Source organism: Pelecanus crispus, chromosome 12 (genome assembly GCF_030463565.1).
Source record: "Pelecanus crispus isolate bPelCri1 chromosome 12, bPelCri1.pri, whole genome shotgun sequence".
NCBI classification, from domain to species: Eukaryota; Metazoa; Chordata; class Aves; order Pelecaniformes; family Pelecanidae; genus Pelecanus; species Pelecanus crispus.
In genome coordinates, this window is record NC_134654.1 from 5,929,397 (window position 1) to 5,957,018 (window position 27,622).

Here is a 27,622-nt window from a genome sequence, read left to right on the forward strand (position 1 = left end):
AGGCCTCGTCCTCTCCCCGTCTCCTCCCTCCGCTCCCACCCGGGGCCACGAATCCATCTTGTCCGCGGACAAAGAGCTCCGCAAACCGCTTCCCCCGGCGGGCCGCCGCGCTCGCCGCCGACAGCCGCAGGCTCCGCTTGCGAAAGGAGCCGGCGCGGCCCCTTCGGCCCCCGCCCCGTCCTTCCCGCCCGCCCCGGGGAGGCGGGGGCCGGCTGCGGCGGGGCGGGACGCGGCGGCGGCGGCGGGATGGGGTGGGCGCTGCTGGGCGCCGGGCTGCTGCTGGCTCTCTACGCGCTGCTCCGCCACGGCCTGCGCCGGGCCCCGCCGGCCCCCGGCCGCCCCGCGCTCCGCGGCCGCACCGCCATCGTTACCGGTGAGCGCCGGGCGCGGAACGGGCCCCGGCCCGGGCTCGGAACGGCCCCGGCGGCGGAACGGGGCCCGGCCCCGCGCTCACCGCTGCGCGCTCTGCTCCGCTCCGCAGGGGGAAGCGGCGGCATCGGGGCGGCCACGGCGCTGGAGCTCGCCCGCGGCGGGGCCCGCGTCGTCCTGGCGGCCCGCAGCGTCCCGCGGGGGGAGGCCGCTGCCCGCCGCATCCGCACGGTGAGGGCCGCGGCACCGGCACCCCCCCCCACCGGCACCCCCGGGACAGCCCCGTGGGACAGCCCGGGGCACCCCCAGGACACCCCCTGGCACACCCCAGGGGCACCCCTTGAGACCCCCCCCCCCATGGGACATCCCTGGGCATCACATGGAGACCCCCAGGACACCCCTGGGCACCCCCGTAGGACACCCCTGGACCTTGCATGGGCACCCCCAGGACACCCCAGGGGCATCCCTTGAGACCCCCACCCATGGGACATCCCTGGGCATCACATGGAGACCCCCAGGACACCCCTGGGCACCCCCATAGGACACCCCTGGACCTTGCATGGGCACCCCCAGGACACCCCCTGAGACCCCCCCCCCCCCATGGGACATCCCTGGGCATCACATGGAGACCCCCAGGACACCCCCATAGGACACCCCTGGACCTTGCATGGGCACCCCCAGGACACCCCAGGGGCATCCCTTGAGACCCCCACCCATGGGACATCCCTGGGCATCACATGGAGACCCCCAGGACACCCCCGGGCACCCCCATAGGACACCCCTGGACCTTGCATGGGCACCCCCAGGACACCCCCTGAGACCCCCCCCCCCCCATGGGACATCCCTGGGCATCACATGGAGACCCCCAGGACACCCCCGGGCACCCCCATAGGACACCCCTGGACCTTGCATGGGCACCCCCAGGACACCCCCTGAGGCCCCCCCCATGGGACATCCCTGAGCATCACATGGGCACCCCCAGGACATCCTATGATGCACCCCCAGGCAGCCCAGGGGCACCCTCAGGACACCCCCATGGGCACTGCCAGGAAACTCCCATGGCACACCCCCAGGACACCCCAGGGGCACCCCCTGAGACCCCCCCATGGGACATCCCTGGGCATCACATGGAGACCCCCAGGACACTCCAGGGGCACCCCGTGAGACACCCCCCCCCCCCCCCCATAGGAACACCCAGGAAAACCCCCTGGTACACCCTCCCGGCACCCCTGAGACACCCCTGTGGGTACCCCTATGATACCCCCATGGACACCCCCCAGCACACCCCAGGGGCACCACCCCCTGAGACCCCCCCCATGGGACATCCCTGGGCATCACATGGGCACCCCCAGGACACCCCAGGGGCATCCCCTGAGACACCCCCCCCCATGGGAACACCCAGGAAACCCTCCGGTACACCCTCCTGGCACCCCAGGGGCACCCCTGAGACACCCCTGTGGGTACCCCATGACACCCCCAGGGCACCACCCAGGACACCCCAATGGGACACCCCAATGGGACATCCCTGGGCATCACATGGAGACCCCCAGGACCCCCCCCACTGCAAACACCCCGGAAGCCCCCCTGGTACACCCTCCCGGCACTCCTGAGACCCCCCATGGGACATCCCTGGGCATCACATGGGCACCCCCAGGACACCCCCGTGGGACATCCCTGAGCATCACATGGGCACCTCCAGGACACCCCATGATGCACCCCCAGGCAGCCCAGGGGCACCCTCAGGACACCCCCATGGGCACTGCCAGGAAACTCCCATGGCACACCCCCCCAGCACCCCTGGGACACGCCTGAGACACCCCCGTGGGTACCCCCATGACACCACCCAGGACACCCCGATGGGACACCCCTATGGGACATCCCTGGGCGTCACATGGACACCCCCACGAGCACCTCTGGGAGACCCCCATGATGCAGCCCCAGGCAGCCCAGGGGCATCCCCAAGACTCCCCCATGGGACATCCCCAAGCACCCTAGCCCCCCTCAAGACACCCCCCAGGCCACCCCAGAGCACCCCCAGGCATGGGCACCCCACACCACAGGGGCTGCACGGGCACCCCCAGCCCAGGCACCCCCACCCACCCCTAGCACCGTGCAGCCCCCCTCACCCTGGGCCAGATCCAGCCCCCAGAGCATCCCCCCTGCCCCAGCTGGATCCAGGCCCACCCCAGGCAGGGTGCCCCCACCCTGGGCAGGGTGCCCCCACCCTGGCCGCCCCGGCCCTGGCCCAGGCTGCGCTCTGCCTGCAGGAGACGGGGAACACGGAGGTGCGGTTCATGCACCTGGACCTGGCCAGCCTGCGCTCGGTGCGAGCCTTCGCCAGCGCCTTCCTGCGCCAGGAGCCCCACCTCCACCTCCTCATCAACAACGCTGGTGAGCACCCACATCCCACCCCCCCTGCACCCCCAGGGCACCCGCTGCGGGCTGCAGCGTCTCCTTTTGCAGGGGTGAGCGCCGGGGGCACGACGGAGGACGGCTTCAGCCTCTCCTTCCAGGTGAACCACCTGGGCCATTTCCTGCTCACCCAGCTGCTGCTGGAGCGGCTGCAGAGCTGCGCGCCCAGCCGCGTGGTCATCGTCGCCTCCCGCGCCCACTGCGCCGGCCGCCTGCGCCCCGATGCCCTGGGCCGCCCGCCTCCGGGGCTGCTGTCCACCTTCCAGGACTACTGCGACAGCAAGCTAGCCAACGTGCTGCACGCCCGCGAGCTGGCCACGCGCCTGCAGGGCACCCAGGTGACGTGCTACGCTGTGCACCCAGGTAGGGACCCGGGGCTGGGGACGGCGGCACGGGGTGGGCTCACCGTCAGCGTTTGCCTGGGGTGTGCTTTGCACGGGGCATCCCTTCGTGCAGGGCGTCCTCCGCGTGGTGCGTGCTTTGCGTGGGGCAGCTCTGCGCACAGGGCTGCTTTTGCACGGGGCGCTTTTTTTTGCACAGTGCAGCCTTTTGCACAGAGCATCCCTGCGCGTGGAGCGTCCCCTCGCACGGAGCGTCCTTTGCATGGCGTCTCCCGTTGCACGGCGCATCCCTTTGCACGGCGCATGTGTTTGCATTCGTGCAACCTTTGCACGGCGTCCCTTTGCACGATGCGCTTTTTGCACAGTGCGCCTTTGGCGTGAAACATCCCTGTGCATGGGCGTCCCTTTGCAGGAGCACCCCTTTGCACAGCGTCCCTGTGCACCGCGTGTCCTTTTGCGCGAAGCGTCCCTTTGCGCAGCGCACCCTTGCCCCCGGGGAAGGCCCTGGCGCGGCCACTTCCATTTCTTGCAGCAGAGCAACTGGCTCCCACGTGGGCCCTTCCCCGCTGGGAGCCGGGGTGCGACATGGCCGCTTCCCCTCGCCCCAGGGTTCGTCAACACGGAGCTCTTCCGCCACGCGCCGCTCTGGCTGAAGCCGCTCTTCCTGCCGCTGGTCTGGCTCTTCTTCCGCGACGCGGCCGAGGGCGCCCAGACCTCCCTGCACTGTGCCACGCAGGAGGGCCTCGAGCGCTTCAGCGGCCGCTACTTTGCCGACTGCTGCCTGCAAGAGCCATGGCCAGTGGCCCGCGACGACCGGCTGGCCCGGGCGCTTTGGGAGGCCAGCGAGAGGCTGGTGGGGCTGGGGGGGCCCGGGGACAGCCCCACGCCAGCCCCCACTGCTGTCGTGCAATAAAAGTGACGTTGGTGGAAGGGAGGGAGCCGCCTGTCAGCTCCTGCGCCGCTCCTGCGCGTCGGGACAGGTGCAAAATGGAGGCGTCCGAGGGGGCAGAGCACGGCCCGCGCGGGGCCCCGGCAGCCTGAGCGGGGCAGCCCCTGCTGCACAGCCGCAGCCCGGGATTTTGGGAGGCAGCGGCCGCGTTTGTGGGGCAGACTGGGCTTCCTGCTCCTGCAGCCCCACAGGTTGCAATGCAATGCAGGGCGCCCATGCAATGAGCACACGTGCATGCTGTACGGCGCAGCGCACTGCCCCCTGCACACACACACGCATGCACAAGCAAGGCAGTGCGCCCTGCCTCACGCTTGCAGCAAAGCCACTGCCCTGCCTTGCCAAGACGTGCACCTGCTGCAGTGCAGCACACCCTGCCTTGCACGTGCACGCACACGCTGCAGCACACACACCCACCCGCCTTGCACACACTGCAGTTGCAGCACACCCTGCCTTGCACATGCACGCACACGCTGCAGCACACGCACACACTCCACCTTGCACACGCTGCCATGCAGCACGCCCTGCCTTGCACATACACGCACACACTCCACCTTGCACACGTTGCCCTGCAGCACGCCCTGCCTTGCACGTGCACGCACACGCTGCAGCACACGCACACACTCCACCTTGCACACGCTGCCATGCAGCACGCCCTGCCTTGCACATGCACGCACACGCTGCAGCACACGCACACACTCCACCTTGCACACGTTGCCCTGCAGCACACCCTGCCTTGCACATGCACGCACACGCTGCAGCACACGCACACACCCACCTTGCACACGTTGCCGTGCAGCACGCCCTGCCTTGCACATGCACGCACACGCTGCAGCACACGCACACACTCCACCTTGCACACGTTGCCCTGCAGCACACCCTGCCTTGCACATGCACGCACACGCTGCAGCACACGCACACACCCACCTTGCACACGTTGCCGTGCAGCACGCCCTGCCTTGCACGTGCACGCACACGCTGCAGCACACGCAGACTCTGCCTTGCACACGTTGCCGTGCAGCACGCCCTGCCTTGCACATGCACGCACACGCTGCAGCACACGCAGACTCTGCCTTGCACACGTTGCCGTGCAGCACGCCCTGCCTTGCACATGCACGCACACGCTGCAGCACACGCACACGCTCCGCCTTGCACGCGCTGCAGTGCAGAAGCCCCGCACGTTGTGGCGCGCGCGCCCCGCCTTGCACACCCACGCCCGCGCTGCGGTGCACGCGCGCGCCTCCCCCCCCGCCGCCTTGCACGTCCATGCACGCGCTGCAGCGCGCGCAGGCGCGTGCCCCATGTTACCCCCGCGCGCGCGCGCGCGCGCGCAGGCCCCCGGCACCCAACATGGCGGCGGCGCCGGAGGCCCAGCCCCGCCCCCGGGGCGCGGCGCGGACCTTCCCAACATGGCGGCGGGGGCGGGGCGGCGCGGGGGGTTGTGGGAGCGGACGGCGGGGCGGCGGCGGGCCGCGGTGTGGGCACCATGGGCAACTGCCACACGGTGGGGCCCAACGAGGCGCTGGTGGTGTCAGGTACGGCCGGAGCCTCGCAGGGGCTGGGGGGGCCCTGCCGTGAAGGGAGGGGGGGGCTGAGGGGTCCCTCTGTGTGTGTGTGGGGGGGGGGGGGGCTGAAATGGGGTCTGCTAGGAGGGGACCCCGGAGGGAGTTGGGGGGTCCTGGCTGTGAGGGGACCCTCAGGGGTTGGAGGGGTCCCTGCCATGGGATCCGGTGCTGGGGGGTGGGTTCTGTCCTCAGAGGGGGGCTTTGGGGCGCTGAGCGGGGACCCTGCAATGGGGGGAACCTGCGAGGTGCTCTGGGGGGGTGTCCCTGTCATGGAGGGGCTCTGGGGGGGTGTCCCTGTCATGGCGGGGCTCTGGGGGGGTGTCCCTGCCATGGAGGGGCCCTGAGGGGGTGTCCCTGTCATGGAGGGGCCCTGAGGGGGTGTCCCTGTCATGGAGGGGCTCTGGGGGGGTGTCCCTGTCATGGAGGGGCTTCGGGGGGGTGTCCCTGTCATGGAGGGGCCCTGAGGGGGTGTCCCTGTCATGGAGGTGCTCTGGGGGGGTGTCCCTGTCATGGAGGGGCTTCGGGGGGGGTGTCCCTGTCATGGAGGAGCTCTGGGGAGGGTCCCTGCCTTGGGGGGATCCTGGGAGGCGGTGGGGAATGGGAGGTCCTGTCTGGAGGGGGGAGTGTGGGATCTGGGGTGTGTGTTTGGGGGTACCCACTGCAGGGTGCCCTGTGATTTGGGGAGGGGGGGGATATCCCCTGAAGGAGCACTGGGATGTTATGGGGGGAGACCGTTCCTTGAGGGGGCACTGGGGGGGGGTCCCTTGTCATGAGGGGACCTTGCGGCGTTGTTCGGGGGGTGTCCTGCCGTGGGTGGGCACTGGGGTGCTGGGAGGTGTCCCTGCCAAGTGGGTGCCCTGGGGTGGCAGGCAGCTCCCTCCCACGTGGACCCCGGGGTGGGGTCCCTGCAGCACAGAGCGCGGTGGGCAAGGTGGTGGTGCCAGTGGCACACCCCGGTGCTGCTGCTGCTGCTGCTCTCCGATGATGTCAGGCAGCGGCACCGGCGAGGTTGCCGGGCTCTGGGCCGCTGCCAACAGCCTCTGCCGTGGATTACCAAGAAGCTGTCCTGTTCCTGGGGGGCAGGTTGGCTTTGCCAGGGAAGGGGAGCCGGGCACGAGCATCCCGCTGGGACAGGGAGGGCGGCTTGGGGCAGGGCACCAAGGGCCTGTCCCTGGGTTCCCTTCTCATCCATCGTATCCTACTGCTGCTTCCTTAACTCGCACGTCGCCTGGCCTCTCGGTGGTGCTGACGCTGGACGCGGTCGATGCCCATCAAATATGTGTAATGTTATCATCCAGTGAGCTCGTTGCTTAGATGAGGGTTAAATAAACCAGCAGTGGAATCCCCTGTGTCCGATTCAACCTGTAGCTGCTTCAATACTCTGCCGAAGCTCCAGAGTGGACTTTGGCATAAACCAGGCTGCACGTGGACAGGACTTAATTACCGTTAGGTGATGTAAGGGCTGGATACTTCAGTCTGTGTGATGGGCTGGGGCCAAGTGCAAGGTAATAACCAGAATAGACACTGATGTTTCTCACTTCGTCTGCCTTCAATCACGTTACATCCTTTCTGTCAACACTGGAGTAGTTTTGTGGCAAGCGCTGTGACGCTCAACCTAAACTCAGGTGGGAGAAAATGCATGTGAACGTCAAGGATTTGCTACGATCCCAGCTCTGCTGTGCGTGCGAAACTACATTGTTATGTTTTTGGAGCCAAAGCCTGCAGGGCTGTGGCACTTGCTTCTGGCTGGTGTGTTATCAGTTCATCTCTCTTGAGTAACAGACCTGTTACGGGAATTACTGAGGAGCTGCCAGAAGCAGGCTGCAGTTTTGGAAACAAATGCGCCTGCTGTGGCGGCTGCTTCTAAGGAGTTACGAACCACACCCATCAGCTGCCTGGAGCAGCAGTATTTCTTGCAGTTTTCCTGGTCTTCTGGGAGCAGCTGCTGCACGTCTCTGCAGTTCCCAGCTGGGTTCTAGGGCTGATGCTGCGCTCCCCTCCAAAGGGACCCTCGTCAAAATCGGCGACACTTGGTGAAATACCATGTCCGGCAGGAGGAATCGGGAAGCCGTGCTCCAGGTGTGCTGGGATGCCATTCAGTCTTAAAAGCTTGGTTTCACCTCTGTTCAGCTCTGAAGTTTACAAAACATGGCTTGCAGGATGAGCCAGCAGGAATTTGTGGCATCTGCTTGCAGTTCCAAGTGTTACGCTTTCCGGCAGCTAGGGCAGCGAGCCGAGGACACTCCTCAATGTTCGGCCGTGTTCTGGGAGCGCAAATCACGGCGGGCTCTGCGAGTCGGAATTGGGTTCGGTGCTGCCACCAGATGTGGCTTTCCCCATCACTGCCCAGCGTGGTCTGCAAACGCTCGTTGTCTCCTGAGAGCAGGGTCTCTGAGCTTCAGGGGCAGCCTGAGAGGTTGCGGGAGCTCTGCAGAGCCCTGCAGCTCCTCCGTGCTTACGTGCAGAGTAAATGCCAGGGCATTAGTGGGAGGCGTGTAACTACAAGCAGTTGTAGTTTCAGGATCTTGAGCCATGTCTCTCCGGGGAAAAGCAGAGAGGACCTTGGGGGCCAGCATTTGTTTGCATGATACTAGGTTGGATTTGGGGAGAGAGGGCAAAAGGAGGAGTAAACCAACAGCAAAAAATATTAAAAGTAGGCTTTTGGCTTGCAGTCTTGAGTTGTCATACAACTGTTATTTGAAAGACTTCACTTTGCGGGAAGGCACCTCCAAATCATGAAGCTGATGGGAAAGTTTTCTTTACTGTAAATTTAGCCTGTGCCTCTTGAAGGAAGTTTGGTCATGTGCTTCCCCTGGCATGTGGGGTTTTTCTGACGAGTGGTGTTCTTTCTTTTCTCTTTTTTGTGAGACACTTGAGTTCCTCCTGTGCTCCAGGAGCAGCCGGCTGTGCCTTGGGAACGTCTGTGTGTGCAGGAGCTTCGTAGCCTTATTTGGGAACCTGCTTCCTGGGCACGGGTCAGCACTCCACTGACGCTCGCATCCTTGCCCTGTTGAGCAACACCCATCTCCTTCTAAGAAACTGCACTCGGTTAGCCAATCCCTCCATGAAAGGTAGAGCCCAGGCTTTGTAAGAATGCTCCACAAAGCCCTACGGAGACGATGGTGGTCTCTCTGGAATGTCAGTCTGACTTTGCTGGAGGGTGGCGGTGCTGGGAGCCTCCCAGTGAGGTTTGGTGCAAGCTCTGAGGCAGCGTTGGCAGGCGCCTGGCCCATCACTGAGTCCTCTCCAAGCGCGGCTGGAGCCAGTTGAGTTTTCAGGGAGATACACAAAGTACCTCTTCATCCTGATATCCAAATGTTCCCACCAGCTAAATAGGTTGTCTTAGGTACGTAATGCTGGTTTTGGGTTACAGCCTGGTTGAATACAGCTTTCATGGCTAAGGATCAATCTGCTAATTTTGAAATATTAAGCTATAATATTTCTGCAGAGTCTCATAATAAAAAGATGTAATTTATAGTAGCCCTGCTCATCCTACGGTTCCCATTAAGTACACGGTTTTGCCCGAATCTCTATAGTTGGGGCATTTTCCTTCAGGCTGATGAGGGCTGCAGGGTGGCACCACACAGCAATGGTCCAACAGCTTCAAGGTGAGTGCCTGGAGATACGTGATGAGGGAAGGTTGGCGCAGCCCACCGTGTTTCTGGGTCAGAAAAAACTGCTATTTCAGCGAAAGTTCAGGATGTGAAAGGAGGAAGAAAAGGCAGGGGAGTTGCAGCCCGGTCAGCCTAGCTTTATTTCCTAGGAGAATACTGAAACAAATACATTGCTCATAGACACCTAGAAGAAAACAACCAATGTGTATTTGCTCAGAATGAGCCGTGCCTGGCTAATCTGACTTCCCTCTTGGGTGGGTTAGCACTCGAGGGGATGAGGAGAAGCCGCAGATACTGTACACCTTGCCTTCACTAAGGCCTGTTTCACAATTTCTCAGGGGTCAGCTTGAGAAATACCATCCGGCTCAGTTTCTCAAACTTTAGTACAGCACCCTTTGGGGCGCCTTGATCTCTTTCAAAGTGAAAGAAGAGCTAGCAGTTAATTCCAGTTTTGTGTAAACATTTCCTGCCGCACCCCAGGAGTCAGGGGTAGTTAACCCTTCCAGAGCTGCTCTAAGCTCTTGCATCCTGTTACTGCATCCTTCTTATTCCCGCAAGAGGAACTGGTCATGATTTTGAGCCAATGTGACTGTGCTGTTTTTATGGTATTTCTCTAAGTTTTGAAAGCCTGAAATAAAGGTTTCTTGAGGCTCTGCAAGCCCTTCCTGCAAGAGGCCTACAGTCCACATTGCAAGGAGGAACTGGTTTCTCAGACACTATAAAATTAATATGAAACTGCCTGGAAAACCATTGCCAGGGAACTTGACAGTGGCTCACTGTTCAGCTGAAAGGATTTATCAAGTAAGTTCCTTGTTTTGGCCTGGATAATGGAATCGAGAATGTGCTTATTGAATTTGCAGACAGTACTGAGCTGGGAACGGATTCGAGAGCTTTGAAGAGCTGGATTAGAATCAAAACGAATTCAACAGATTGACCGAATGGTCCAAAAGAAATACGATGCAGTTCAATAAGGAGAAATGTGGAGAACGTGAGAACAGTCAATTGCATGAAAATGAAACAGGAGGAGAAGGTGCAGGCTGCGGACTGCAGAATGACATGGTGAGCAGCAAGAGCCATCTGAGACCTAACGCTCGTGGTGGGGCTGATGGCATTGGTTTGCCCCTCCGCTTCCAACTGCAGGCCTATGTGATGCTGGCTAGCTGCAATTCCAGTTCTTCAGCCTCAAAAGCAGCATGAGTTTGTGGGAAGGAGTAGGCAGCTTCGGCTGGGTTTCACGTGAGGTTTTACCCTTGTCTGCATTTGTGCCTTTGAAGCTGGAGTTCAAAACTGTTCCCCAGGGTTGAGATCACAGTATTCTACCTCTCGCACCAGGCGAGCGGTGCAGAAGACTTCTAGTGGCACTGCTTGTGGTCTGCCAGGTTTAACTGAGTGCTCCTGCAAAGTTAGGTTCTCCATTTTGGCTAGCCAAAAATCTTTCCCAGCAGTTGGTTTCATGCTGCTTGTGATGCTCAGTGGTCGCAGTCCAGAGTGCAGCATCACAGCTTGTTTCAAGTTTGTAGCATGAGATTGCCAGTGCTCAATACAGCTATTCACCGCTTGCACAAAAGGCAACTGATGCAGCTCCTCTGTGGTGTTTCCTTCTTGGGAGGTCGTTCCTCAGCTTTTTGCAGGTGGTGGGGCTCAAGGTTTACCTTATCAGGTGCTCCTTAAATCTCCAAGACTTGCAAATTACTCTTCAGAAAGCATAGCAGGAGAAAGGTGGACAGAACAGCCTCGGGGCTTTCCTTTTGGTAGTTTTGTAGTTTTGTTGTGTAACTTCACTGTGGTTTGTCTTCTCTGGGTTTCTGTTTACAAGATGAGTTAAACTAAATGTGTGTTTTTAAACTTGCTCTGTAGCATTGATACTCATAGCTTGAAATGAGTCATTTTGATATAGATTACATCCAGAACAAGGTAGCCAGCATAATCTGCTTTCATCTGCTGTAGTCACCATCAAAGGATTTTTATGGATTCAGCTCAGAAGCCTGCATCCTTTAAAATTAATTTTTGTTAACCTTGTGCCATTTCCGCATGTGGACAAAGCCTAATTTATATGCACAGTAGGGCCTAAGAATCCAGACGCTGACTTTAGTCTAGACCCTGCTTTATTACGTGAGTTTCTTTCTGTATGTCCTTGCCTTTTTCTCTCCTCTCCATGATGTTTTTTGTCAGTAACTGTTTATCAATTTTTCCTTCGCTTTCTGCACTCGCTTGCTAGCACCCCATGACATTTCCCGGCACGGGGCTGTTTTTCTAACAAACGCAGCTTCTGTCCGACTGGACGGAGCTGTTTATTCCCAGCTTGGGCGGTGGGTCCTCCTGGATGAGGAGACTTCAGCGCCAGATTGCCCTGAACTGAGGTGTGAAGGTGGCAGCTCTTTCTGTGCAGGTGAAGGCAGCGGTGTCTGCTCTGTTCTTGTGTTCAGCCTACAACGGTCTCTGGGATATAGTTATCGAGTTATCGTAGCAGCCTGTTTACCACAACCTGGTTTCTGAACGCTCACCGCTTCCTGCCAGAATACAAGCTCATTGCCTTGAGTTACCTCGGGAGAACAAACAACGCAGAGCTTGTTCACAACCTCAGGTTGTCCTGGCTTTGATGTTTTGAGCCCTGTGGCCCCGTAAGTGTTGAGGCTCCTGTTCTTCCTTGCGTGCCGTCCATCGGGGCAGCAGTTTCCTGCATCTGCTGAGAGCTCCATTTATCTACAAACTCCCAAGCGATTAATCTCATTTCATTAAAGAAAAAAAAAAAAAACCAAACCCAGACAATGTGCTTTCTCCTGGCTCTGGGAATTCTCGCTTGAACATGGGACCCCTTTGTTTGGGAAGAGGCCAAGCTGGATGGCAGCTTCCCGGCTATGAATCCTCCGTTTGTAGTGTGCCTGGCTGCCGTACACGGCCCCGGAAGAGGCACGGTGGATGTTTGTGGAAGCGATGGCCAAGCGGCTGTGAGACCCGGCCTGCTAGAACAGTGGGCGTATTATAGCTGGAAAAGGCAGTTTCTCTGCCAAATCTCATTGTGCAAGAGGGTTTATTCTTTAGCCTTGCAAAGATTTCACTTTGGTTCCTTTTTCACTTGCTCTCTGAGACTTGGGAAAGAGGCTGCAGGACTGCAATGGAAAATGAGCGTTCAGCTCATCTGACTTGTGTTACCAGGACAGAGCTCTGCTGCACTCAGACGTCCGGCTTGCATGAAAGCCACCAGCTGGCATCCTGCTCCTGTTTAATGTGTTAGTTTTTCCCATTTTTTGTTATGTTTTGAGCATTCTTTGACATATAATCTAGCTTAGCAAACTGTGCAGTGCAGCAATGTTGTGTAGCGCTGGGAAGCAAGCACGGGGCTCGCTTTGGGTGTGATACTAAATAATGTATTTCCTTGCATTGCCTGCAGAAGAAAAGAAACGTCTGTGTGGAGAAGCACGTTCTTGTAACAATGGTAGGTGTAGGGTGCAGAGTTTTCTTGGAACATTATTATGAAACGATTACCAGCAGTTCGGTAAAGACCACATAGACCCTGTGAAATAAAATACCTTTCCATGTGGAACTGCTTTTCCTGACTGCCAGGAACACCTCCCTTCCTGTTCTTGGAAAACAAGGGCCTGGCTAAAAGGCTGAGCTAACTGGGCTGACGTCCTCCAAGAAATGTTAAGAGGCGTTGCGGTTAATATGCTGCAGGATATTGTATCATCAGCTTCTGTAACTCCTTGCTTGGCTGAAATAACCTTCCAGCTACAGGAAGAAGCTATCCAGAGGCTGACTTTGAGGTGACGGGAGAATATTACTCTAGTCTGTGGAGCACAGGAGACCTGAAAAAAGTGTGTAAATCCACGTCCCATTTGTGTTTATTTCCTACTGAAGTCGGAGGGTGAAGAACTGTAGATGGGGCCAATTTGCCAGTTTATCAACCATCGCATGGAAGCCAGCAAAGCAGGTGGTGTCTTTAGCTGGTAGTGGAGGATGGCCAAACACTTGAGGATGGGGAGGAGGAGGATGGGGAGGACAGAGTCCCCTCCTGCGGTCCAGAGGGCCCTGCCAGCACGCTGGCCTAGATGCGTGCTGCCTTTGCTTCTTCATTTTGACCTATTGCAGCAAACCTAATAATCGTCATCTCTCTTGAAAGGGCTGTCTTCTGTGGCTGCCGTCTGCTGGCTTCAGAGTTCTCCCTTTCCTCTCCCGCAGTGCGAAGCTCCCACAGTGCTGCAGCCACGCTGTTTTCCCTGTGTGCCTGCTCTTCCTCTGCGCTGGCTCCGTCTTGCCTGCGTAGATACATCCCGCAGGGCTGAAACTGTCTCTTTGCTCTGTTGGTACAGCGCTTGCCTTGCTGGGGCCCTCGGGCGCTGCTGTAACAAGTGTGATTATGGATAACAGACTAGGGAGGGACTGCTGGCTTGATCTGCCCCGGAGATGGCAGCTCACAGCCCTGGTCCGAGCCGGCGAGCTGCAGAGCTCCTCCCTTGCCAGGCATGAAACCTAGGGCTGGTCGCTGGCAGGGTGCTCTCCTGGAAGGTAGCAGGCGTCTTATTCCTTGAATCAAAGATGGGAAAATCCAGACAGTGTCTTCTGGCTTCACTGGGGTCAAATCTTAAATGTGTCTGAGGAGTTCTAGAGGCTGCCCAAACTCCGGGCACAGCTCTGTGATGGACCGTGAAAGCCTCAGGAACCACAGTACTTGCATGAGCCAGAACTAGAAGATGTTTTTGGGGAGTGCAAGGGTTCTCCCCTCCTCAACTCTGACTGCTAGCTTTTTGATGGGTTTAGGGTGGTTTGCAGTGTGGCTGAGGAAAAGGAGGTGGATTTCTTACATGGTTTTCCATGACAGAACGGGTGCATCACAGTTAAAGATACTGAAGCACGTGCTTACAACGATTCTGTTTGCTAAAAATGCTTGAACCGCTTAACAAAACTAAAATAAAACCCTGGTTTGAAATACAGTCACTTTCTGTGTGTTATTGTTTGTCACACTGAATTATTAACAAATACTATTTTCCAATTTTATAAGACAATTCCAAAAAAAAGATTGCCTTTGGAAAATTGCCGTGGTCACATGGAGGTGGAGGTGAGGAGAGGTGAGGTGTGGAGGTGAGGAGAGCGTTTGGTTCCTTGGTGGCCGGCTGTGTTATGGCTGACCAAAGGGTGTTCCAGGGCTGCTCTGGATCTTGGAAAGAGTTTTCTGTGTTGACTATTTTATCAGACACTGCAAGTATGCTTGGATTCTTCTGGGTCGTGTTGCACAGAGCTTGGCTTGGTAGCACCTGTTGCTGTAACATGGCCGAGCCAGAGTGCTTCCCCTGCTCCGAGGGGCTGGGGGATCCGATGACCCCCCCCAGGATGCCCTTTCCTCAGCACCCAGGGGCTGGGCAGGCTTGTTGCGAAGTTATTCTGCTCATGACTCGGTCTGGGTGCAGCTTTGTCCCTGGCTGAGCAACACGCATGTGTGTAATCCCTCCATCTCCTGTGCTTTCTGCTGTGCTGCAGGTGGCTGTTGTGGCTCTGATGTAAAGCAGTATGTATATGGAGGCTGGGCCTGGGCTTGGTGGTGCATTACTGACACCCAAAGGTAAGGAGACCCCCATTATTTGTGTTTTTGGAGTATGAGTTAGGCAAAGCCATCCCAGTGGGGCTGTCAGCAGTATCTTTAGGAACACAGGACTGAGCACTGCCTATGAAATCATGGATGAGCGTCAGCCCAGCCCGCTGCCTTTGGCCGTGACCAGCTCCTGGTCCTTCGAAGCCAGGCTGCCTTGCGTACAGCACTGCCAGTAGCTGGAAGGAGCAACGCGTGCCCCGTGTCGTGCCTTGAAGCGTGGGGAGCGTAGGGTCACTCACAACCGCACAGCTTCTGGCCGTCCTCTGCTTTGAGTGATGGGGCTGAGGTTGTCCAGGGCCCTGCAGGAGATAACCCTGTCGTTTCAGGCTTACCTGACAGTAAGTGATGATTGATGATGTACAAAATAAAATCACAGGATGGGGGAGTTCTGTGCTGACTAATTTTGTGGGGACAGCTGGATATCACAGTGCAAAAGACAAAAAAGAAAAGAAATCCCATGCTTTCAGCTGAAGTACTTTTCAAATGGTCTCTCTGTCCACAACTATCTTCAAACCCAAGGCAGTCAGATTGTTTTATTTTTCCTTTTTGGTTGTTTTTGAGTTACCTAAAACCCACCAAGCTGAGAGGGCTGTAGCCTGGCTGGTCAGTGTGTTTCTTCCTGTGCTGGGGAAGGCAAGAGCCCTGCTCTCCTCCACTGCCTTTGCAGCGCTCCGCAGCTACAAGGCTCTTGCAGAGGTGCTGGGCAGCGGGGCCACCGGGCTGGCTCATCCATGAGTTCACAAGAGGAGCTGAGTTCTGGCCAGCATGCCCCAAACCCTCACCCAGTAACAAACACGTTTGGGGCATGCAGTGGGCCAGTGCCCCCTTCTGCTCCTCAAGTCTCTTTTTCTAAAGATGTGCTGACTGCTGTCACCTTGGGAGCAGACTGTGTTCCTATTTAAAACCACGGGATTTCCTTTCTCTCCCTTTCCTCAGTCATGGATTTTGCTTGCTGCTTCTTACCGCGCTGGTCTCTGAACTAACATGCTGTGATAGTGCTGCTGTCCTGCTAACGTAGCAATTCGTCTTTAGGATCTGTGGGAATGTTACTCTCTCTTAACACCTCCGTCATGCTCATCAATGCAGGTTTTCACCATCTGTGTAAAAAAAAAAAAATAATAGGGAAAAAGGATAAAGACGTGACTTTTGGGTTTTTGCACTGAGTGGTGGCCAGAGGTTGTAGTTAACCCTCACTGCCTGATCTTTGCACCTCTTTTTCCCTGTTCATGTGTTGCCACCAGCAGACGAAGTGAGCATGTTGCTGCCCTCGCTCTGCAGATGATACACTACCGTAGCTGCTGTTCACCTGGGGTTCAGGCAGCTTGCCTTGTTCGAAGGGGTCCTGGCTGCTGCTGGCAACTGACTCACAACAGCTCTCAGATCCTCTCCCAGGTGGCTGGTACTTGGGATTTCTACAAGAGCCTACCATAGTGCTCCAGTTGCATGAAGAGGTCTCAGCTAACACCTGCTGCTTTAGCCCGGGCTCTCCAGCGATGCTCGTATGAGGTGGGAGGCAAAAGAAAGGCCCGGCTTGTGGGCTCAGTGCTTAAGAACTGTGTTTGATCCAGACAAGCTTCATTCCCGAATTTTTGTGAGGCATCTTGTGGAGAGGACTGTTGATTTGAACAAATGGTTTCTGCTCTTCCTCTTGTTGTGTGAGAAGCCCAGAGAACAGTGCAGGACCTTGACCTGCTGTGTGCAGGAGATAACAGATGTATTCAGGAGGCTGACTTATTAAGTTAAGCAAAAGCTGAGTCTAAGGCCAAGAACTGCTTGCCAGGAATGAGCTGTCATATGATAGAGGTCTGTACATTATTTAGCAAACAGAACTCTTGACAGGAATGCCAGCACCCAAGCAAATCTTTTACTTTAAAATCTGTACCCCCGGTTCATGTCATGGGATATGGGGTTTAAATTCTTTTGAAAACAGGGCCTTTCCCAAATACCATAAGCCGTGCCACAGATGGAGCCTGCTGCATTAACACGAAGAGTGAGGCAGATTTCCTCCTCCAAAATTAGGACATCTTTTCAGGGACTGCCAGTGCTGAAAGCAAGAGAGACAGCAGCGATTGTGTTGCTGTCAGCGGCATCCCGCCAGGTAGCACTAACCTGGGAACAAAAGGAACAGTTAGAGCTGGCAGGGTGCTGGGCTCTTATCCTGCTGCAACCTTGAGGACTGGAGGAAAAAAAAGAAAAAAAAATCCTGTCCCTGTTTAAGGGTCAGAAATAAAAGCAGTGAGAGAGGCAGCTCGGTCTTACATGCCTCTGGGGGAACCAATTGGTGTCCAGCTTCTCAGGACAGTACTTGGAAGCACCTTCTCTCATCAGTGCCATAGCCAGGGGTGGGTAGCCAAGTCCCTGGCGTTTTCATTTTTCTGGCCCCTCTTAAATGTTGCCATAGAAACATCTAAATTATTACAAAATGGAATTTTCTGTGTGTGAAGATTACTCCAACAGAGAATTCCAGCTGACTCCAGGACGGCAGTCCAGGTGGGATATGTGGTTCAGTCTCATCTGCGGTGACTTATGGGATGCAGGGCAGAGATGAGCCCCCAGCCTGTTTAGCCTCATTAAAAGGAGCAGCTGGATGCTGTAAACTCCCTGCCGTGATGAGGGAAGCTGGTCTGGCCCAGCATTACAGAGCCCTGGGATCGGGCAGTGGGAGAAAGGCAAACTGAACAGGGAAAAGCCGAAACCTGAAAGTCTCGTCTGTCCTTTGCAATGAGTGTCTTACTCTCTGATAACTGCTTTGTGTATTTGCTGTCCTACCCTTATTCCTCGCTGCTCAGACTGTCTTTGGAGGTTATGACCATCCTCTGTCGCTGTGAGAATATTGAGACGTCGGAGGGGGTCCCACTGTACGTAACAGGGGTTGCACAGGTAATAATGCACCAGCTTCCTAACATTGTGTCTAACTGTTTATTCCTCTGTTTTGAGCAGCAGCAACAGCAGCAGCAGCAGCAGGATAACGTTAAAAACTAATGGTTTTCTAATGGGGCAGTTGAAATCTCAATACCCTCCTCTCCTTCCCCTTCTCCGGCACTTGTCCTGGGGCGCACTCCACAGTTTATAGGTAATGCAGACAGATGCATACTTGGCAAATTCCAAATTCCCCATCGATGTACTGTCTGCTTCTGATAACGCAGCAGACATTTGCTCCAGCTGTAACCCTTTCCTCGACAGCCCTGTTTCCATTGTGTGCTTGGTGGCAAGCAGAAGGGCATCCACTTTTGTGCGGAGCCCCAAGCAGGCCAGGTTGGGTTCTGTACAGGATTTGGGGCAGGTGGAAGGGCAGGTTTTGTGCCGTTTCAAAAGGAAACCTGTACACGTGTGGGGAAATTGCCACTGTACCTGGCTCTGCAGTGTTGGATGTGGGTTTCTGCTCAGCCCTCCTTCCTCCACATGGGGACAGTGCCCATTTTGGATGTTGTCACATTTGAAAGTACAGCATAGAGACCTTGGATGAGTTTCAACATACAGGACTAGCATTTGCACTGTGAGCAGTTACAACCTATGTAACAGTAATTACCAAATATCCCTGTGACTTGCCAGCTAAGAAGCAGCACAGTATTGAAATTAAATTCGAAGTATAGATTAGGTCTTCATACGGCTAAAATCCTGCACTAGCTGATTAAAGCTGTGAATGCATATGGCAAAAAATGCCTGTGTGCATCCTGGACAGTGGGATCTGTTTTATCAGTTCCCGGCTTGCGTGCCAGTTTAATTAGGACAGTGGCCAAGGCAGGCATGAACTTGCAGAGATAAGTTTTGGCACCTCCAGCCAATCCTGGAGTAACTTGGCGCGCACGCAGCAGCCCAGTGCAGCCCCTTTGTGGTTCAGATGTTTGACCTAATGTTCACTGACACAAGCTCTCTGCCCTGTGGCTCCCTGTCCTGACTCCTAACGCTTTCCCCACTTGTTATGGCTGACACGAGAGTCAGGCTTTGCTTCCTAAAGCAGAACCTGCCACAGCCAAGTATGTCTCTTTGTTTTACCAGATCATGAGCTGCAGATTGCTGGCTCTGGCCAAAGTACCTCGAGCCCACCTTGGGTGACTGAGAAAGCTCTGGAGCTGCAGGATCTGTTCTGGGGTGCCTGATACTATACAGGCATGGCCATAAAGAGCTGGAGACTCACTCCTATCGGCCTTTGGGTCATGGGACGCAGGAAAAATAGAGAGAGAGAGGTGAACCAGATCAGGGGGTAGGTCTGTGTTAATGCTAACCCAGGGAGGGCAAAGGCAGGGCTGCTTCTTGCAGCATCAGCGCCAGGTTTTGCCAAGCACCAGGGCTCCTGTGGGGGTGGCAGCGCAGGGTGGGCGGGAGCATCCCAGCTCCATGCTGTGCTTTTAAACCAGTGACACCAGCGAGAGCACGCGCTGCCCCAGCGTTGGGCAGCGTGGCACAGTGAGCCTCTGATGGAGGGCCCTTTGGGGTCCCAAAGCTGCTAGCCTCTGGCTACCTTGCTAGGCCAGCAGAAGGGAAAGGGTCACAGTATCGTTTGCAGTCTGGCTCCCAGCCTTTCTTTGCTGATAAATTGCCTTTAAGCGTTATCTGAAAATCTCTGTCTTGGCCAGAGTGACTTGTCTGTCTCTGGTCACAGATGCAGTCCCTTGGCTGCACACTGCACCTGTCTTGCATTACCTGTGATGAGTGCGGCAGGTAGCCCGGGGCAGGAGATGCAAGGGGAAGAGCTGAGTGTGTGTTACCTGGAAACGTGCAAATATTTTACGTTTTTTGGCAGGATTTCCCTAGAGATAATGACGTTACAGCCCAGGTGTGAGGACGTAGAGACGGCGGAGGGGGTAGCTTTAACTGTCACAGGTGTGGCACAGGTACAGTAACTCCAAAACATCATTTCAGGAATGCATGTCTCTAACTTACATCTGGTTTTCCCCCTTAAGAGGTTGCTGTTGTCCAGGAACAGAAGTCAACTGCTCTGAAACAAATTCTTGTACAAAACCGCGCTGTCCTCGTGGGTTCAAACACACTGCGGCATGTCCCGTGTTGTGAAGGGGGTTGTGACCTCTCCTCCTCTCCTCAGAATCACTCCTCTTTTTCTGGTGTCTCATTTGTCCACGTGGCAAATGAGGTATGTGGGAGTGACTTGATCTGTTTGTGAAACGCTGATGTACCACGGTGCCCTTGGAGCTGTGTGTGACCCTGCAGGACTGAGCCATTCGCTCCTGAGATGGTATCGAGCGTTATGTTGCTTTGGATTATTATTATTAGCATGTGGACCTTGTAATTCTTCACGGTGAGTTAAAGTTTAAAGAAATAACTTGGTTCCTCCAGGCACTAAAATTTGTGTATAAAATTTCTGGCTTGAATTGAATTTTGATTCTCTCGAGCCTTCTTCATATGTGAAAACCAGCTCTTGCTGCTTGTGGTAGCACGCTTAAACACCTGCATTTCTTAGACTCCAAGGTCTGCTGCCCTGATACAGTCTGTCCTTGTGACCAGGTCCTGCCATGGCGAGGATACTGGGAAGAAAACGTTGTTAGCTTTCAACTGAATTTGACTCCTCAAATAGGCAGCTGGATGCTTTGATTGAAAATTGCTCCTGACAGCTCCCTCTGGGTGTATAAAACCAAGATAGCAATTCTCAGAGTGTGCACAAGGCTGTGGTCACCGTGTGTCCAAGGCATGCCCAGGTCTGTTGTTGCAGGAGAGGTGACTGCCACGTTCCCTGTGGTGAGCAGCTGGAGCTGAGGGGAGCTGCTGAATGATGCAGTGATGTGACCAAAATCCCACGTGCGTCAAAAGGCTCCCCCCAGGGACAAGCACCGTGGCTGTTGCAGCCCTTTTAAGACCAAGCACTTGACAGATTTCACCCAGTGCTTTCCAGAGCAGCGGATTCCTCCCTAGGTCCATTGGTTTGCTCTAAACTGACGTTGCAGAGGAGCTGCGTGCCGTGTCTGTGCGTAACTGAGGATATGAATTCAGCCAGGAGCAGTTTCTGGATTGTCGCACATGGCAGAAGGGCTGGGCACAACCGTGGCTCAACAGTGGATAATCTGTCGCCCCACTGCTGTTGGGGAACATGGCTACGTGCAAGAGCACCAGTACGGGAGCCAGCATCTTGGGCTCATCGTGGCTCTAATTGGTGTGAACCAGCATACTTGTCTTCAATTTTTCAGTTTTTTATATCCATTTAGCTGCTAATGTGTCACATAACCACAGTGGTCTTTGCATGGTTGGCAAAATGCATGCACTCATGTCTTTCCTCACACACATTTCATAAATCTGTAGGCTTTTTCCTTCTGTATTTGGAAAAGGTATTTCTGTGAAGCCAGCATTCCTTTTTGACCTAGTTTTGGGACATCCTTCCATTGCCTGCAAAATGGTCTAGGGTGGGTGGCACGTGGTAGCAGAAGGCTGGATCACCAGGTGCCTTGATTTAAAAATGCAGCTCCCAATTCACCTCATTCATGTTATTCTCTCTTTTCACTGTTCATTTTTTTCCACAGTCCATTAATTTTAAAGGTTTAGAGTTGTGAGATGCAAGGAATTACCATGCAGAAAGCAGGCTTGAGGCAGCTGGGGACATGCATGGCAGAAGTTACCTTAATTTTGCAGAAATACTTTTGAGGCAAACATTTTTCTTTTAAGAACTTGTGCAAAAAAGGAAAAAAGCAAACAGATTATTACTAGAGAAATAACCTTTTAAAATGTTTGCCGTAATGCTAGAAGTGCTTAATGTGCCTAAGGATGCTGTCCTTTTGAAGAGAGATGTAATGAGTACTCACCAGTAGCCTCCTTCCTGTGTTGGCTGGGTGCTTGGGGTGCACTGGGATGCTGCTGCCTTACGCCATGCTGGGCTTTGTATCCTTCCGTACCATTTTTCTGAGCCTCAAGCTAATTGGATTGTCTCTGCTCACCCCTTGCTGTGATTGCAGCTGGCTGGAGCTGGGTGCAGCAGTATCGATCCTCCAGATGGGATTGTTTTATAGAGGCTCTCTGATTTCCTGCCAGCTAAACTCTCTCTCTGATGTGAATGACATTTGAAGAAGCACCAAGTGTCGCAGTGCCCTGTCTGAAATACTGGAAACAAGCTGAGCGCAAATTGCTCAACTCTGTTTTGTGCAACCTTTGCTTTGTAGGTTGACATCCATATTGAGCGGATAGCCAGGCTCGTTCGGGCTCCCCGGGCTTTACTGGCATGGGCAGAGTGCTGGCTGGCTTTATTCACAGAGGCTGAATCGTTCCTTGCTCCTGTTAAGTACTGCAGGGACTCTCTTAACAAACATCCCGCTCTGTGCTCTGACTGTCCTCTCTGTAGCTCCCGAGGGGTGGGGATTGTTTAGAGAGGTGGAATTGCTGGCAGATGCACACCATAAACGTTTCTGCTGAGTCTAATTGGTTTTGGTATTTGCAAAAACCTCCTGTTTGCTGCAAGATGAGCCTTGTGCAGGGCGCAGGCGCCCGGGTGCAGCTGCGTGAGCAGCTCTTCCAACTCCCCCTTGTGTAGAAAGTGCACACTGCTGGCCCAGGGTGCAGGGACAAGAAACCGCTGTGGCCTGGCCCCGTAAGGAGCCCAGAGGTCTTGGGGAGAAAGCAGAACAGGATTACCACGCTTGCCTGAGATGCAGTTTGGCGTTCTGACTGGGAGACCCAGCCAGAGAAGCAAAGGTAGAAAATAGCCTCAGCCCAGATTGGTGTTTCTTCATGTTACCTAGGGGTAGGGTTGTGGCAGCTGAGTCTTGGTCAGCTTGCCACATCTAACATGGTCCACCTCCAGTCCCCTTAGAAGATGGTGGCCAGTCCCAGTTGTCCTGCTTTCTGGCAGTGCTGGGGCTGGGTGCTGCTGCTCAGCTCCGGAGGTTGGGCTGCAGGATCGTTTTGTACTCGCAGGCTATCAGACCAGGCTTTCTCAAGAAATAGTTGTGTTGCTTTTGCCAGAAGTTTGACCCTGAAAAGGAGTCTTGTAGGTGGCAGGATGAGGTCTGTAGATCGTGAACCTATCACGAGCGTGCATTGGGACCCTTGTAGGGCCCCTGTGCTGTGCCTGAAGCTTTGGAGGTCTCTGAGCCAGGACCGTGCTGGCGTTGCAGGTAGCAGCAGGTCCAGCCAGGGCCCATGGGGCAGGATGCAGGGTGCCACTGGCATCTCATGGGACAGGAGGCACTGCCCAGCCCAGATGCCTCCATGAGAGGGTGCTGTGGGACCCGCTCAGCACCCAGAGGTCCCAGCAGAGCTGTGTGGCTGATATGGCCCTGCTGCCTTCTCTGGTGCTGCCAGACACACAGACGTCCCTGTGTCCAGGCTTTGCCTGAGCCCTCGGACCGGACCTGGCCACCAGGAGCTGTCACCTTGGTGTCACCATCCATAGCTGTCACCATCCATAGCTGGATCCTATAGAGCTCCATGAGCACACACCTCCACTGCCTAATGTACTCCATAGGGATTTTTAACCCACTTTGCCTTTGAAAAGCAGCCCCATGACCAGCAGGACCATCTTAAGACTCTGGCTTGGCTGGACCTGGGGATGCTTTTACGGCTGGCTCTGACTGTGGGTGGTGAAAGCAGCGCTGGGGCGGCTGTCTCCCACCTCTGGGGATCGTTACCAGACTGACCGTATGGAGCGGGACAACCAAGTCCTGGCCATGGCACATTGGGGTGGAGCTCCCAGCCACGAGCAGGACAAACCAGTGTGCTACGGCCATCTCGTCTCATCTCTCCTTGCAGGGTACATCGAATGGAGCCCCTGTTCCCAAGCTGTTCCTTGGGCATTTCAGACTCTTCCTTGTTCTCTGCCTTTCCTGTGTCGGAAAAATTATTTCTAGTGAAGGAGGAGGAAGAGAAAGGTAATGAAATGGCTTTTGGCCAGGGGCAGTCACAGAAAGCCCTCTCCTCCTAGGTCTGGTGTTGGTGCAGTGGCTGAACGGGTAGTTCAGGGCTCTTTGGTAGAGTTTTCATCAGGTGGGACTTGTAGGGCCAGGTTCTGTCCCCACATCACCCAGTGGCCGTTGCTGTGGGATAGATGGCTGCAGGGAGCACCTCTCCACGCTGAGCTGCAGTCAGGGTTTGGAGAGGTGTCTGCCCCGGACGCTGGAACTGCTGTGTGTGCCTGCAGCAGGACTCTCCCCAGCAGCAGCGAGTGGGGGCTCGCTGGCTGGCCTGGTGGCCTGGCTCAGTGTGGTGACAGCTCAGCATGGTCCCTTGGAGCACTGGTAGCACAGGGGCCTGGCAGCGTGGTGGTGGTACTGCTGCTTCTGCTGCTGCTGCTGCTGTTGGGTGCCTGTCCCTCTTCAGATAGACACCTTCAGTCCCTTTGGTTTTGTCTCCTGTCTCTAGGTGAAGATAATGACCGAGAAGGAGCTCCTGGCTGTGGCCTGTGAGCAGTTCTTGGGGAAGACCGTGCAGGATGTGAAGAACGTGGTCCTCCAGACGCTGGAGGGGCATCTGCGCTCCATCCTAGGTGCGGAGGGGCTCACGCTCTTGAAGACATCTTGAGTAGCTTTCTCCCTTCTCTGCTGGCTGGTCCCAGCAGTATTTCTGCCGCCGCAGCAGCCACAACAGGTGCTTCCTCTGCTGACCGCAGAGGTGGCATCTTAGGTTGTTCTTCCCCTACGGCACCTCCTGCTGTGTGGCTGGGTGTTGTGATAAATAAGTTTGCAGTGCCTGCAGGAAGAGATGTCTGAGTCCCCACGGGTTACAGGTGGCACGTGTGTGTGGTGGTTGCACTTGTGAGACTGAGATGTTGGTGCACACTGCAAGGCCTGGGCAGAGGGTTATGCCCTTGTGCCCAGACCTGAAGAGATTAGGGGCAACGAGGATGTTGCCGAGCTTAGATCCACACCGCTGTGTGTTATCTGTTCCAAATAAAGTGCTTCGCCTTCCTTCCCTCTGCAGGTACCCTGACAGTGGAACAGATCTACCAGGACAGGGATCAGTTTGCCAAGCTGGTGCGGGAGGTGGCAGCTCCTGACGTGGGTCGCATGGGTATCGAGATCCTGAGCTTCACCATCAAGGTACGCCCAGACGTAGGGTGCTGCGCTACGGGGCACCTGGCAGCACTGTAGAGGCAGCGCAACAGAGCCTGGCCCTGGCTCCTCTGCTGCAGCTGGCTGAAAGGCTCCGGCTGACAGCCTGCCCCAGCCCTCCGGGAGTTTCCATGACAGCCGCCACAGCATGTCCTGTATCCAGGCAGCTGGGCAAAGAGCACCTGGTAGCTGCCTCTGTAAACAGGGCTTGTGGAAAGAGCTCGCTGATAACTGAGCCTCCAGAGAGTCAGAGGGAAGATGTCGCCTCTCCCTGTCACGCCTGTTTCTGTTTGGCCGCAGGCTGACATGGCTCGTTCTGACCCTGGCCTAACCGCACAAGTGGTTGCTCTGAGCTTCAACAGGAAGGGAGCAAGATGCAGTCATTCGCTGGAAGTGGTTCTGACTTACCTTCTCCTCTCCAGGATGTCTATGATAAAGTGGATTACCTGAGCTCCCTGGGAAAGACTCAGACTGCGGCTGTCCGAAGGGATGCAGACATTGGTGTGGCAGAAGCCGAGCGAGATGCTGGCATTCGGGTGAGTCCAGAGACGTGCTGGGCTTCCTTGGAGCAGCCTGTTTTGCTCCAGCTGCACACCCTGGAGCTCTGCTCTCTGTTTCCTCTCTGCAGGAGGCAGAGTGCAAGAAAGAAATGCTGGATGTCAAGTTCATGGCAGATACCAAAATAGCAGATTCCAGACGGGCTTTCGAATTGCAGAAAGCTGCCTTCAGTGAGGAGGTCAACATTAAGGTGAGAGGTATCCCACAGCCCACCACCGTTCCCTGGCTGGTTCATGATGGTATCGGTAGCTCTGGGACTTGCCAGCTTCCTCCTCCTGCATGTGTTAGGAGAGCTGGAGGTGGAGAACCCAGGTTTCTCTGTCACAGTGTCAGCTCCTTGCAGCAGATTGCTCTCCTGTTTGCAACAGTTAGGTGGGACTAGGAGGAGGTGGAAGGATGGGGAGGGTCATCTAAGCTGAACCCAGAGCTGGTTCAGCTCAAGTACTGTGGGAATAGCGCACAGGGAAGGACAGCAAGTGCAGCTCTGAGGATAGGGATGTCACCTCTGAGTGGAGGTTTGGTCCAGAGCAGGAGCGACGTCTGTTTTCAGGGCCTGCCAAGGGTCCTTATGTCTGCACACAGCAGATCATGGCCAAGACCCCTCTTCTCTCCCCTGTGCAGACTGCGGAGGCCCAGCTGGCCTACGAGCTCCAGAGTGCGCGGGAGCAGCAGAAGATCCGCCAGGAAGAAATTGAAATAGAGGTGGTGCAGCGCAAGAAGCAGATTGATGTTGAAGAGAAGGAGATCATCCGGATGGAGAAGGAGCTGATAGCCACTGTGAAGCGGCCGGCCGAGGCCGAAGCCTACCGTATCCAGCAGATCGCCGAGGGCGAGAAGTGAGTGAGCCCATGACCTGGTGCAGCCCTGAGCCCAGCTGCACGCTGGGTCAGGGTGAGGTGGAAGTGAAGTGCAGCGGGTGCTGCCTGAGCCCCAGCTCGTGGGCAGGCACGTGGCTGAACGGAGGGAGGGAAGCGCTGCTGGGTACGTTGCAGGGATCCGGGCTGCTGGAGGGCTGGGTTTCCCTTTCCAGGGTGAAGCAAGTCCTCATTGCTCAGGCGGAGGCAGAAAAGATCCGTAAGATGGGAGAAGCAGAGGCCTATGTAATTGAGGCCATCGGGATGGCGGAGGCTGAGAGGATGAAGCTGAAGGCTGAAGCACTCCAGCAGTATGGAGAAGCTGCCCAGCTGGCTCTAGTGCTGGATGCGCTGCCTGAGGTGAGGAGGGAGCAGCTTTCCCCAGCTCTGTGCAAGTGGTGGGATGTTCCCAGGCTGGGCCAGGTCTCCTTGGGGCCCAGAGAGGCCCCATGAGCTTGGCCAGCAGGCTGGGGAGCAGCTCCTTGGCTCTCTGCTCATCCTGCCCTCCTTCCCTGCCTCCCCAGATCGCTGCCAAAGTGGCTGCTCCCCTCTCCAAAGTGGACGAGATCGTTATTCTCAGCGGAGAGAGCAGCGACAAAATGTCCGAGGTGAACCGTCTGCTGGCCGAGATCCCCGCCTCTGTGCGTGCCATCACCGGTGTGGATCTCACAAAGGTGAGCTGGGCACCCCGCAGCTGGAAATTCCTGCGGCTCTTAGGGCGCAAGGACTTGCCTGAAAACTTTCAGATTCCTAGGGAGCCTCTCCTTCCCCAGGCCTGCCCAGCCGCAGAGTGTGGGCAGCTGCCTGCCTCCCCCTCCTCCAGCCCTAACAGCTTCTCTCTTCCCCTCCTTACAGATCCCCCTGATCCAGAAAGCCACCGGGGCCCAGGCATGAGGCTGGCCAACCCAAAGCTAGTGAAGATCACTCCCTGTTATGCACTCAGACATCAACTGCCTTCAACACGTGGGAATTCCTTTTATATCAAAGACAATTGGAGTTTCATTTTTAAGCTCTGGTGCCTTATTTTGTAGGGCCAGAAAGATGCATGTCCAATCAGCTGCTCTTTTTATTACAAAGGGTGGGAGGGGATTTATTTTGTAACTAACTGTATATTGTATCGGGCCAGGGCTTGGATCTGATCCCCAGTTATGACTGGCAGCTTGTCTGGTGTTGCAATCCCGGTGCCTTGCTCTTCTCTGTCCTTGGGCGCCTGCCCAGAGCTCGGAGCAGAGGCTCGGCAGGACATGGGGCACAGAGTGTGGAGCTGTAGGAAGAGAACAGCCAGGACCCACCTCTCCTGGGCTCCCTGCCCTCCCGCAGCGACCCTCCTGGGCACCGCCCAACCGCTGCCTCTGCCCACAAGTTGTTTTTGTGGCTGGCTTTCCCCGTC

General features: G+C 56.1%; 1 protein-coding gene across 4 annotated transcripts; it reads left to right on the forward strand.

Annotated features, from left to right (window-relative positions):
* Positions 1 to 246: 246 nt before the first annotated feature.
* Positions 247 to 27,234, forward strand: FLOT2 (flotillin 2). 4 transcript variants are annotated; one of them, XM_075719394.1, is made up of 14 exons: positions 247 to 373; positions 482 to 600; positions 2,637 to 2,760; positions 2,833 to 3,144; positions 14,723 to 14,804; positions 19,579 to 19,669; positions 24,132 to 24,255; positions 24,690 to 24,808; positions 25,243 to 25,356; positions 25,449 to 25,568; positions 26,000 to 26,214; positions 26,409 to 26,592; positions 26,757 to 26,906; positions 27,088 to 27,234. In XM_075719394.1, exons 1-14 carry the CDS (start codon positions 247 to 249, stop codon positions 27,124 to 27,126), a joined length of 1,920 nt encoding a protein of 639 aa, XP_075575509.1. In that variant the 3' UTR covers positions 27,127 to 27,234. The 4 variants fall into 4 exon arrangements, with proteins under 4 accessions (XP_075575509.1, XP_075575512.1, XP_075575511.1 ...); XM_075719397.1 differs by lacking the exons at positions 247 to 373; positions 482 to 600; positions 2,637 to 2,760; positions 2,833 to 3,144; positions 19,579 to 19,669 and adding exons at positions 5,553 to 5,603; positions 17,624 to 17,714; XM_075719396.1 differs by lacking the exons at positions 247 to 373; positions 482 to 600; positions 2,637 to 2,760; positions 2,833 to 3,144 and adding an exon at positions 5,553 to 5,603.
* Positions 27,235 to 27,622: the final 388 nt, after the last annotated feature.

Coding starts and splice junctions, on each gene's coding strand:
- FLOT2 (XM_075719394.1), top strand. CDS start 247: ATGGGGTGGGCGCTGCTGGGCGCCGGGCTGCTGCTGGCTCTCTACGCG. Junction 25,569..25,999: donor GTGAGGAGGTCAACATTAAG/GTGAGAGGTATC, acceptor TCCCCTGTGCAG/ACTGCGGAGGCCCAGCTGGC. Junction 26,593..26,756: donor TGCTGGATGCGCTGCCTGAG/GTGAGGAGGGAG, acceptor CTGCCTCCCCAG/ATCGCTGCCAAAGTGGCTGC.